The sequence below is a fragment of the Cynocephalus volans genome, chromosome 6 (assembly GCF_027409185.1).
Source record: "Cynocephalus volans isolate mCynVol1 chromosome 6, mCynVol1.pri, whole genome shotgun sequence".
Classification (NCBI taxonomy): domain Eukaryota; kingdom Metazoa; phylum Chordata; class Mammalia; order Dermoptera; family Cynocephalidae; genus Cynocephalus; species Cynocephalus volans.
The window spans coordinates 109,096,726-109,109,814 of NC_084465.1; the positions used below are offsets into that span (position 1 = coordinate 109,096,726).

Sequence of the window (13,089 nt, forward strand, 5' to 3'; positions counted from 1 at the left end):
GTGATCTCTAAACTTCAGCTAACACCCTTGGAGGGGAGTGATAGTGATTTAGTTGGGAGAGGGTAAACTTATCTAGTGTTGACAAAGGAACAATGTTGTTTTGAGGAATATGCTAAGCATGGAAGTCTGCATATTGTATGATTCCATTTCTATGAAACAGCCAGAAAAGAAAAATATGCAGAGACAGAAAGATTAAAAGCTTCCAGGGGGTAGGAATGGGGATTAACTATAAACTAGCATAAGAGACCTCACTGAGGTGATGGAACTATTCTAAAACTGGTTGCACAACTTAGTAAACTTACTAAAAAGAAATGAATTTTATACTTAAGAGGTGAATATTGTTAAGCATAAATCATATCTCAATAAAGTTGCTTTTAAGAAGTCTATTTTATTTATTCAGCAGGGCTGTTGAATATATAAAGTTAGAGCCTGTCCAGCTACAATAGCAGGTTGCCAGTAGTCAGCCTGGAAGTTCTATTTGGCAGTGGGTGTTCAAAACCCTTCCAGATGAATTGAAATCTATGTATTAAGAAATAGAACCATTAAAGTACCACAAGAAAAGATAATTATAGAAAGGGTTAAATCCAGAAGCCATAAAAGAAATCACTAAAAATGGGCAAAGGATGTGAATAATTTACAGGAGAAATATCAAGAGCCAATAACGACAATAATAAAAGGATATATTACACCTTGCTAATGATTAATAAAATGGCCATTTTTCACCTATCGGACTGGCAAATATTTAAAATAGACATTCTCATTTATTGTTGATAAGTATAAATTAGTACCACCTTCCTGGAGGACAACTTGGATCTTGTTAGTAAAACTCTTACCCAGAACTTTCACCCCTTGGAACTTACCCTGTGGACTATTACCCCAGGAACCCATATTGATATGGAAAGACATCTAAGCTATGACATTAAGTAAAAAAGAAGTCATACAATCCTGAATATGTGACACTTTTTTTTTTTTTAACTACATTTAAAAAATTTATCACATTTTTAAAATTTGGAGGACAATACCAAACTGTTAAGACCGGTTACCTCTGGAGGGTTGGATAGTGGAGTTTTCACCTTCCGCATTTCTGAATATTGTTTTTTGTTTTTGTTTTTACAATGAATACATTACTCTTCTAATCAGAGGCTTTTCTTTTTATTTGAAGGGTGCTGACAAACCATCAAAAAAATCTACACTCTTCCTATTATACCTGGGATTTAAAACCCAGGCAGTATTAATATGTTTAATTTATTAAAATTAAATGGACAGACTAAAGAACATAAAAGAAAAAGAAACGTATCTTACTTTAGTGAATGGGAAAAAAACATCCAGCAAGACTGAATGTTTTGAATAATCTTTTTATTTATTTTGTCACCATAAGGAATAAGAATCTCCAAAGTGGACAAGCTCTCACCTAAAATACTGCATTTGACTTAAAGGCCTTCAGGTTAGAAAAGTTAGTGCCAAACAAAAACAGGAGGGAGGAAATATAGCTGTAGCCAAAAGACTAAAAACAATGAATAACAACAAAGGCGAGTTAGGCAAGAGGCTCAAATGACTGAGGTAGAGCCTGTGTATGTTACTCCTTGGGCAAGACTCTGGTATTCCCAACTGTGGATTGTCCATAGCACGTGTTTCATTGTGGCCCAGAGTCTGGGCTTGCTGGGTATCAGGTAATATAGTGGGACTAGCTGGGCAAGTGCTTAACTCAGAGACCAGGGGTCAGGGTGCCGCTCTGCTGCAATTGCTAATGACTTGCTTACTTTTTCTAAGCACTGACTTCTTCCTCCTTTACTTAAGGATGTTGGATGAATAATTTCTAAGGTACTTCTGTAACTCTAAAATTATTAAATTATACCTTAAAACTGCATTTAATGTATAGGATTGCCCATTCTTCTCGACCACCCACACGATAGTTCCTCTCCACTATTATTACTATTTCTGTAAGAGTTCTCCCAACAGCTTAAACACAACTCAGCAATACAGCAAACATTCTTATCCCAAATCATCCTCTTATGCTCACATTCTCCTAGCACGTGGCTATGTTTAGCAGTAACCACTAGTCCTAATTGTTCATGTGCATGACACAGAATGCAAGTATAAAAAGCATAAGTTCAGAAGCCTGTTGGAGCTTAAGTATTAAATGCCTAAAAACTGCACAAAATTCTGACACCAACCACACGAGTATGTACAAGACCTCACCATATTCTCTACCATAATACTTGGATGCAAAAAGAGTAATGACTTTTTCTTATTCCATTATTTCCATCCATTTGGCACGAAATACTGCTAGCTTTGGAAATACTGGCAAGTGGCTGTTGGTAAGGTAAATCTACAAGTCAATTTTCTATGATATTTTGAAAAAAATAAAAGCAAAATCTATATGTATCAATTCTCTGTATATTTGTTAAAAAAAAAAAAAAAAAAAAAAAAACCTGAAGGTTTCCAAGTTTTATGTCAAAATTTGACCAGCCTCCTACAAAGAACAACCCCTCCTGGGAGTGGCAACCCCCTGGCTAAGGGCTGTCTTTCAGCCTACGTAATCTAATACTGGAAAATGGCAAAAATAATGCAAACCCACTTACTGGCATTTTTAGTGGTAACCTGGGGGGCAAGTCAGAAATGAACTCTTCAAATCGGATCAGCTCATTAGCATGATGCAGCAGTGCTTCTGAGGCTTGGTTTTTATGGACCAAAATTATGTGGAAACCATGCCTGTGTCTCAGGTCACTAAGTTCCAATGCAAAATTGACATCAGCTGAAAGAAAAGGTACAGACCAACCCCATTCCCAAATATTAGAAACACTTGACAGACGACTCTATTGACACCCCCTGAAAAGTAAAAAAAAAAAAAAAAAAAAAAAAAAAAAAAATGGCTGGATTATATTCAAAGCTGCTTCCCCCCACTTTTAGAACAAGAACACATTTCATATCAGAGGAATTAACATGGTAAGACAATTCTACCACATACTTATATTAAATTCCAAGACACATGTTATTTCCAGTATTAAAAGGGAGCATATATTAATATGTTGGGGAGACTCAAATTTGGAAATTTTGAATTTTTCAAATTAGTAACAGTGGGTCCAGGGTTAAAAAAAAACAAAAAACCCCCACATTTTCTTTCATAAACCTGGCTCCACAAGAACTCAAGTTCCGAACAGAAAATACAGAAATCCACATAGACCCAATTTTTTTCCTAAATAGTTCTCAACAATAAACTTAAAATGCCCCGTGTGTTTCAGACTTTTTAGGGGCACACTTTATGTTTCTGGCTTCTATCATAATTCCCACAAAATGAGTTTAGCTGAGATTAGCAGACGCTTCTACACTTACTTGACACAAGAACCACAGTGGCTGGAGCAGTGTGAGTATTTGCAAACCTTCGGAGACTCTGTCGGAGTTTATCATCAGCAGCGTTCTTTGCAGTAGCATTGATGTGGGCGACGGTTACCTGCATTAAATTATAAAAAAGGTGAAGAGAAATAGCTGAGGTTAGAAAACTGCCACATATTCAGTCCTAGATAATTCTGGAGGAAAGAAACTCTTTTATTATTGTTATTATTAGGAATGGAAAGAAATTACAACCAGATCTCAATAATTTCAGAACTGGTTCTCCACATGAATTAACTGGGTCTGTTGTTACCTCTACTTTCATCTACAATCTTCTGCTTTTGCACTTCATTTATCCCCTTTTCAGGAATAAGTAGAAAAAAAGTGATATTTGAAGTCATTAAGTTTGCTCTAATAGCTTTTGCCAACAATTTGGAGGTGGTAGAGATTAGATAAAGGACTAAAGAAAGGTTTGGGGTTGTATTTTATGGTACTTGTCTATGCTACCCATTGTCTGTGGCTTTCAGGATTTGGAGTCAGGTGGTAGAGAGAGGAGGGGGTATGCCCCTAAGGGAGCTAAGATGCATTTATTCCTGTTAAAAACTACCAGGCTCACATATAACTGTCTCTAAAGCAAGGAAGGATGTATTTTGGGAGGTGCCTCAACCACATGCAATACACAACAGGAATGTATCAGTTTTTGTAAAGAACATAAATATATAATTTTAGACAGCCATATGGAATTAACTGTCTAAGAGTCAAAAGACCTGGATTCTAGTTCCCGTTTAAGAACACAGACTTTGGGGTCAGACAACAAGTAGTTAAATCCTAGCTCTTCCACTTACTAGCCATGTGATCTTAAAGCTGCATCACTCTTAGGGTCTTAGTTTATTTGTAAATTGCAAATACTAAATCCTATGTGCCTGGTTCACAGAGCAGTTATGATAATCAAAGAAAACAGCAGATATGTCATTATTATGCTAGTATAGAACTAAAGTATAAGTAGCATTATGGAAAGATCAAACATGATTAAATGATTTCTAGTACTTTAGAAATAATGTTTTGTTAATTTTTACTTGAAAACTCAGCTTAATTGCAGTATCATTAATCAAATTTTGAATCAGAATTCTTTAAAACAAACGTGCTTATTCTTCTACCATGGCTTAAAATTCTTTAAATTTTTTTTTTTTTACCTGGCAATTATTCAGCTCTTGAATAACTTCTTTGTTTTCTTTACTGATGTCACACACACAGATGAATTCTGCTTCTCTGTGGCCCTTAAAAAACTTCTCACGGATTCTTTGTACAACAGCAGTAGCTGACCGGCCAGAGGGGACTGAGCAGTTTTCAATATCCCAAAAAACTCCAATGGGGGGTAAATTTTCTAGCACCTGTCCAGCTACTGCAACTTCTGGTGACCCTTAAGAAATGTTAATACTTTCAATTACATACAGTAAAAAAGAAATGACAAGTTAAAATAATAGGCAGCTAGTTATCACTCTTAGGGGCAGAAAAACTAAATTACTGATCAATGTTAAGTTTAAGGATACGAACCTCACAGGTTGACCTAATAAACAACCAAGTTGCCACTGTATCACTCTAAGACATTATTCCTGTGTTTTAGGAGTGAACAAATCTGAAGGTCAAGTAACTTAAAGCACATAATAAATTCATCTCAAACATGAGCCATTCTCATGTTGAACAGTGAGTCTTCTCTGAGCACTAACATATAACTAAATAGATGCAGAAGCTCCAGGACCTGATTTTCATGCTCACCCATGGAAGAACAGTGAAGAGATAACACAGGGTGAAGCTGTTACTGTTGCTGATTTTAAATTATTCTTAACACTGCATTAATATCTGACTTAACACTTTTTAAATGTTTTCAAAAGATAAAACATCACATTAACTACCTTTGGGGAAAATGATTGTAATTGAGAACTCTTAGCTTTCCAAATCAGCCTTTACTAAATCGTTCTAAATACTAAATGCATCCTTCTAGGGAGTATACAATCAACACGTGTGATTATGAACCTAATTTGACCCCAAGTCTCTTCCAGCACTTTATTTCTCCTAATATAGTCCTGATTTTTATATAAACAGCTTTTGATCTCAAACAGCTTCAGTCCAACATAAAGGACAAATTACCTACTGATCTATAACAAAAAGATTTTTACCAAGGGATGGAAAATGGTAGCTTCAGAACCACAGGGAATCTTTTAAAGGTGATTAAAATGCAATGTTAGTACCAGATAGTGAAAACTATTTAAATATGCACATTTTAGGCCATACTGTCATTTACCAAATTTCGAAGCCGCTTTGCCTAGACTGGTCGCCAATAACAACGCGGTCTCCTTCCCTGTTCCTTTGGTTCCACAGCCATTACACAGAGGGATAGCAAGAGGTGCTGGTTGAGTATTTGGAGGTGGTATATTTGGCCAGACTTTAGCAGCATCAATTACACTATTTCTTGCCGGCTGTTTTAAAATTTTTTCAAAAAAGGAGGAGGTTTCAGATACATCATTTCAGAACTTAGAGTTATACACAACTGAAAACACATTCTAAGTGTTTCACCTTTCCACCTGCTAACCTCTGATAAATGTATTTCCAAATAATCTTTCCCAGAACTATTAGCTATCAATTCATAAACTCCTTCCAAGAAGTGACTTGAAATGAACAGGGAAGACATTCGCATAATCAGACCTTTATATTCTGGGGCATATGTCTATCTGCTGCAATGGAGACCTCACCCACACTCTGCATAAAGGGTAGTAAGGGCTTTGCTTGAACACTAGAGTGAATGAAGCCAAGTTTCAAGGTCCCCATATTATTACAAAAAGACAACATGCAGTTACATGAATGAACCCATGTATAAGTTGAACCTAAGTTATAAAATTGCGCTTTAGCCTTTAAAGATAAAAATAAAACATTGAGGCTTTGTCAAACAGGTTTACATCTAGGAAATAGATTTATTGTAAAAAAAAAAAAAAAAGGCTCTAAAAGCATAAACTACATAAATAATTACTCTGTACTTTTTTTGAATGGTCTCCCATTTTATTTTACCCTTTGCTTCTTTCAGGACCAGAAGTTATGCTGATGGGGAGAGACCTACACCACAGAAGGATCAGCCCCATGCACAATAAAGACTTTTCAAGATAAACCAACTTCAAAAAAGTCATTCCTCAAACCTCAGCTTCATCCAACATAAAATATGAAAAGATACAAACCTTGTTTAGACAGTCTTCGCAGTAAAGTGAGCCCTTTAAACAAACCGGAGGTACCACATTTAGGTGCAAAGAGTTGTTGCACAAGTGAGGCGTGAGCTCCGACTGTGAAATGTGCTCTTCCAAATGCCCCGGAGCCCCACTTGTGAAATCAGAACAGGGGAAATAGCCAGCGGAGGTGCAGCCCTGGAGAGTCGGAAACTGATGCAGCTTGTGCATGTTACCATGACATGACTGGAAATGGAGTTTTCCACAACAGGGCAGGTGTTTGTAGGAAGACAGATTACTCTCTAGACACATGCTGGGAAAGTCACTTGCAATGCCTGCCAAACTGTTTCTAGCTGAGGCATTCTGGAGTGAAGATGCAGACTGGAAAGCAAACCCTGACCCTACCTGACATGTGATTGTCCTGGTGCTTTGCGAGTCTAACAGTGTGCCCGTGTGAATCAAGCTACTAGTACCTCCACTAACACCACCACCACCACCACCACCACCAAGATGCATTGGCGAAGTGGAGGGTTCATTAGGGCAATGAGCACAGCAGCTTACTTTGGGGACAGTTAAAAGCTGTATTTTAGGTTGCTGAAGAGAATGAATATCAGGAAGTGGGACTGCTGGAAAAAGTTTAGAGCCAGCATGAAGGGGAGATGGTACGTCCTTTAATTCCACAGCAACTTTCTTGTTCTCCATGTACTCTTTCTGAGAAAAGAAAATCAGAACACAAGTTAATTTTATGAGGCCAGTGATTTTTGGTTACTCATATCCTAGTGCATTAAAAAACAGAAATAGTATTCAATTCCGTTTATATCACTCAATCATAACTGAACGAAATGGAATAGCAGCTAGCTAAAACCAGCGGCATTCTTCAGAGAGGTCTGCAGGAAGTGCACAGTGAAACACACAACTAAAATAAAAACTGTGTTCTTCCTGAATCTTCAGAGACTGGGGGGGGGGGGGCTGTTTACATCTTCAGCAAGCCAGGTTAACCATCTATGCCTTAGTGATTTCTCTTTGAAAACTTCCCCTTGCCTGACAGGACCTTCTAAAGACAAAACAGGTGAAATGTAAATAACAGTCACAAACAGGATTCAATAAAGATAGCTTATTGGCAAAGTAGTTTAAAGAAAACACTTAACAGTTCCTGCAGTCAGTCCACAAGAGGTTTCAGTAAGGTCCCCCAAAGAAGAGTTAAGATTCCAAATATGATGTATGAAATCAACCATCTACCCAAATGGCCCATCCGTGTTGCTGATGACATTTAGCAAACCCTAGCATATCACGACCTAAAGCCAAGAATAGTAATTATATTGTAGCCAGTGAAAAGAATTACAGCAATTAGAAAACTATCTGGGAAAAAGATATAAGACAAATAGTTTGTCACATGACTCCAAGAAAGACACAGGAGGCCGGTATATTACAAAGGTTACAAGCATGGCATTATTGTCAGAGACCTGGGTTTGAATGTGATGCTCAATAGCTGTATCACCTGGGGTACGCTGCTTAACCTCTCTATGCTTTGGTTTCCTCATCCATAAATCAGGAATGATAGAATGCACATCCTACAGCTGTTAAAATGATAAAAGTAGATAAAACACAAAAAGCACTTAGCACAGTACCTGGCCACTGAAAAGGGATCTAACTAATCAATAGCCTTATGGACTGACTGCAAGAACCATTAAGACAAAGAGGGTGCCCTGACACAGTACAGAAACATGATCATTCCTTAGAGCATAAAAGGGTGCATATGACTGCTACAATTTCATTCCTTTTGCTGTGATTCCACACTCACCTGGGAAAAATCTGGATTTTCATTCAGACCTTTCCTAAAAGAGAGGTAATGACAATGGGCTGACCAGCCAATGAGCAGTGTGTTCTGCCCTCTTGGTAATTACAGTACAGACTAGAAATTAATATACTGGCATTCTGATTTATATATTTCAGGCTTTTATGGGGATGGTTATGGTGAGCTGGTCCCCTGAACCGACCCCATTCTGCATGCCACTGACAAAATTGAGTTTCAAGATCTGTAAAGGTGAGAGTGCAATTCTGAACTGTGTGATTCCATGAAGACCAGCTAGATCCATCATCCTATCCCGGGAAGCTCTGCTTGAGATGCCAACCCTCACTGTCTACTATCCCTAAAGTAAAACACTTCCAAAACGACCCAAATTACTTGATGCCTTCCAACAAAGACAACTATATAGTAAAACCTAGAGAAGACAGAGAATTAAATTGATTTTTAAAAACTTTATTAATACCCTTATAAAAAATTATAGTAAAGTCTCATTTGAATCCCAAGTATAATACAAAAAAAGAAACAGAAAGGTAGTAACATGAGTGCATGAAACGAAATCAGAAAATGTCAAAATCACTATGAAAAGGTAAAGCAAGAAGTTAGAGATGTATTTAAATATTCAAGAGAAACCTTGAACAAAAAAGAGACTGTCAAGAAAGTCTTGTCAATCTTTCCTACATTATAATACTGAAAACTCAGAAGGCTACTGTAAAGTACAATTTATTTTTGCACTTTTCTCTGATTTTATTATACAACATGGATTTTTATCTTTGGAATCTGTGACTTTAACGAGAAACAAATCTTCCTCAAATTGTAACATTAAGTATTTAAAGCATCTACCATACTTAGAGTGGAATACAGTAGGTAAAAAGTTATTCTCTCACTGAGTTAGGAATCATAATATACTCCAAGGGGCAATACAAGCAGGATATACAGGAAAACCTGGCAAAGACTCAAGGGAGAGAGACTGTGTCCCATACCAAATGAACCTCTCATCTATTTGCATAAGGAATTTGCTGTCCTTAGTCTTGTACATAGTTACCGTTTGGGGACTAAGTGGCAACGTCTGCTCAGAACGAGAAAAGCAATTTGAAAATTTCCAAAGCCATGGCTTAGCATCATTATCTTGTTGAAGCCATCCAAGTGTTCTACTGCAGGAGTTCTCAGTTCTGTTTCCTTCCATCATACAGCCAAACAAAGTGGTTCAACATTCTTTCATCTCTCTTTTCTTTCATTCTTCCACCCTGTTAAAACGAATGAGATTTTAATGTTGTTTCTTTGCATAAGAACAAATTTTATATTATATCAAAATGTGAGACTGTAACTATATTTATAGTGCAATGTCTCCCAACAATTCAAATCTTAAGGAACAAAAGGATGGATAATAGAACATATTACAGATTACTAAAATCTGGTAAACTTGGTTGCCTCAATTTATGATTAAAATCTAACTCTATCAATCTGATTTTTCTTTTTTCATCTATAATTTTCCATTCCTCACATTCCACAGCTCTTCAAATGAACTCTGGACGAGTCCGATTTCCTTGCTATACACAGCCATGCTTGAGAAGCAGTCAAATCTTGGACACCATATCCCTGAGTGACATTTCTCCTCCTCACTTGGCTGGAGTCAACTTCCTTGGGCTCTAAGTAGGCTTTTTTTAAAAAAATTTTTTTTTACAGTTTTTTTTTTAATTAGTCTCAGCGATCTCTCTCTAAAGACTGCTTAGCAGAGTCAAAAAAAGAGAGCATTTAATCTCAATAAAAGAACAGACACTATATCCTCATTGCCAATTACACAAGATTTTAAAATTGATTTAAGAGCAACCTATCCCACTGTGTCTTTGATATGAGTATGGAAGGTCCAAAACAAGGGCCTCTATGAACTTTGAGTTTGATTTTTGCTACAGAACAAATTGAACCATTTTCTTAGTTTACTTATGATGAAAGTGCAATCTGATATACCATCAAAAATCTAACAATTAGAGAAATCTCAAGCCACAGATGTGCTATATCTACTCCAGTGCAACAATACTCCTACCAGTCTTAAACAGCAAAGGCAGATCAAATCAATCCATACCCACTGGGCACGGAGGCAGGTGGCCAATGATGAGGAACACTGAATCTCATTTCCAAGTCCTTGCCACAATATCCCAACCACCACGTAACTCTTACCTACAGTGGCCACTATAAAATCATTAATTTTATTATCTCTCAGAAATTTCATCTGGGCATAGGAAAGGATTTATTTTAGCTATATCTCTGATAAGATGCTCTTTTCAAGAGATTTTTTTTAAACATCTACAAGGCAGGGGGAGGGGAGAGATGATTATACATATACTGCATCTAACTTATAGAAGAACTAATCACATAAAGCAGGGGCAAACTATGGCCTACCAGCCGAAACCAGTCCAATGCCTCTGTTTAAATGGCCTGCTAACTAATCATGTATTTTACATTTTTAAATTCTTGAAAAAAAATCAAAAGAATAGTTTGTGACACATAAAATTATATGAAATTCAAATTTCAGTGTCCAAAATAAGACTGTATTGGGACACAGCTACGCTCATTCACTTAAATACTCTCTATGGCTGCTTCTGCACTGCAACTGAAGAGTTATGTGGAGTATACATAAAGCAAATGTATTTCACAGGGCCTAGTTTTCCAAAGCCTTGCAGTTTCAAAAGTTAACCTTGCAAAGGACAGGAAATTTTCCCCAGGCTATAGTCTCTGTTGTAAGATAAAGAATTGTAACATAGCAAGGTTGCTGGCTCAAAGACAGACAGGTTACTGATTGATATGTAAAGATACTGGGACATTGCTGTAAGAAGAGAATGTTTGCTAAGATCAAGCTTTTGTTGGTGGATCAACTTAACTTCTTGCAAATTGCATTATGGAATGCCACCTTGCTTGTTGTAATGAATGTTACCAGCTTCTATTGTTAAACTTGTTGAACTACACTTAGCAAAACCCCCACCTATGTTCTCTTGCTGTAACTTCCTGGTCTGGAGAATAAATGCAGGAAGAGAACTCCAATTCGTGGTTAATTTCCCAAATGGAAGGAATGCCTCTATCTTGAGGGTTTTGGGAGATTAATCCCTTTTCAGGGCTTCTCACTGCTCAGAAGAGATGGGCTTTGAGTAATCTTTGGACTCTGTCACCCAGGGTAAAAGGGGTGACAAATCCGTGGGAGGCAAAGCAACAAATGGTGACCCCAACGTGATGAACTCTGGGTCCACGGATCGGAGACCGACCTGCCAAGCCTTGGAAAGGAAAGGAAAAAGACTTCTGCCACTCGTCTTCACAAAAGGGGGAAAAGAAAAAGGACATCTGCCACTCATCCTGACAAAAGGGAGGCCCTGACAAAAGGGGGGGAAAAGAAAAAGGATGTCTGCCACTCATCCAGACAAAAGGGAGGCCCCGACAAAAGGGGGGGGGGAGAAAAAGGATGCCCAGAAAAACGAAGAGGACGTCTACTCATCCCATCAAGAGGGAAATCCCGGTAAGGGGGACTCATGCCGGTAAAGGGGATCACAGAGATGGCTTTTGATTAAGCAATTGCACGCCTGTGGTAGTGTCTAGCTAGGGCTTTGCCTGGAAGGTTTGCTTTTCTTACTCTCTCAATTCTCTATCTGTTCTTGCAGTTATGGGTAGTTTACTGCCTAAGAGAGAAGTTCAACATAATCCACTGCTTCTACATCTCCTTAAGGCAATAGGTTATAAAGTAACTAACTGTCATCTAACTAAATTATTATTGATTATAGTAGTTTGGAAATTTTGTCGAATTGCTTTAAAAATTATTCAGAATCATGGGCCGCGCCCGTGGCGCACTGAGGAGAGTGAGGCGCTGGGAGCGCAGCGACGGTCCCGCCGCGGGTTCAGATCCTATATGGGAATGGCTGGTGCACTCACTGGCTGAGCACCGGTCATGAAAAAGACAAAAAAAAAAAAAAAAAAAAAAATTTTCAGAATCTTAACAAAAGGATAAAACGTGTTTATGCCATTAAAGAGAATGAAAAACAATCCTCGCCTCCTCCTCCTCTCCCCCCCACCTCTGCCTTTGGAGACAAATAACTCATTTATTCCCTTGATACAGTCCTGTCTTAAAGAAGGGATAATACAGGAGTTGATGCTCATCATGTCTTTCCCACTGTAAGAACTGGGACTGAGTTGAGACATGAAAACCTCCCATTCTCCTTGTTTGAAAGGTTTAAAAAGAGCATAACAGAAAATGGCTTACATAGTATTTCTACTAAGGAATACTTAGAATCAATTGCTAATGGGTATAATATGACCCCTTGGGATTGGAAAACACTTGGAAAAACTGTTTTAACTCCTGCTCAATATACTGTATGGCTACAAGAATATCAGGAAGCCTTACACGCTATTTCACTCAAAAATTTACGAAATGAGGTTTAAATTAGCATGGACATGTTACTTGACCAAACAACTAGAGCAGCCATAAGGGCTTGTAACAAAATTCCTGAAACAAAATCTAAAGTTCAACCTCTTGCTTCCCCTGATGTGTTTTTAATATACATATAAGACTCAGCCACTGTTGACATTATCTGTTGAACAAAAATCACAGATTCGGGGGCTGATCTTACCATAATTGCTAAAAAGGATTGGACTTCATCATGGAAAATAACTTCTTCACCAGTTACACTTACTGGATTAGGCAGGTTCAAAATCCCTTATCAAAGTAAAAATCCTTTGTTGTGTACCGGTCCCAAGGGACAA

The 13,089-nt window shown here is 37.7% G+C and overlaps 1 protein-coding gene across 4 annotated transcripts in view; it reads right to left on the reverse strand.

Annotated features, from left to right (window-relative positions):
- Window positions 1–13,089, reverse strand: part of MARF1 (meiosis regulator and mRNA stability factor 1) — a 47,260-nt gene that overhangs the window by 26,178 nt on the left and 7,993 nt on the right. For all 4 annotated transcript variants that reach the window (XM_063099687.1, XM_063099686.1, XM_063099685.1 and 1 more), the window contains exons 2-7: window positions 9,392–9,593; window positions 6,558–7,253; window positions 5,633–5,807; window positions 4,524–4,750; window positions 3,334–3,451; window positions 2,583–2,755 (exon numbers count right to left, since the gene is read on the reverse strand). In XM_063099687.1, the coding sequence (XP_062955757.1) occupies window positions 2,583–2,755; window positions 3,334–3,451; window positions 4,524–4,750; window positions 5,633–5,807; window positions 6,558–7,253; window positions 9,392–9,535 (1,533 nt within the window). In that variant the 5' untranslated portion in view covers window positions 9,536–9,593. The remainder of the gene's footprint in view (window positions 1–2,582; window positions 2,756–3,333; window positions 3,452–4,523; window positions 4,751–5,632; window positions 5,808–6,557; window positions 7,254–9,391; window positions 9,594–13,089) is intronic.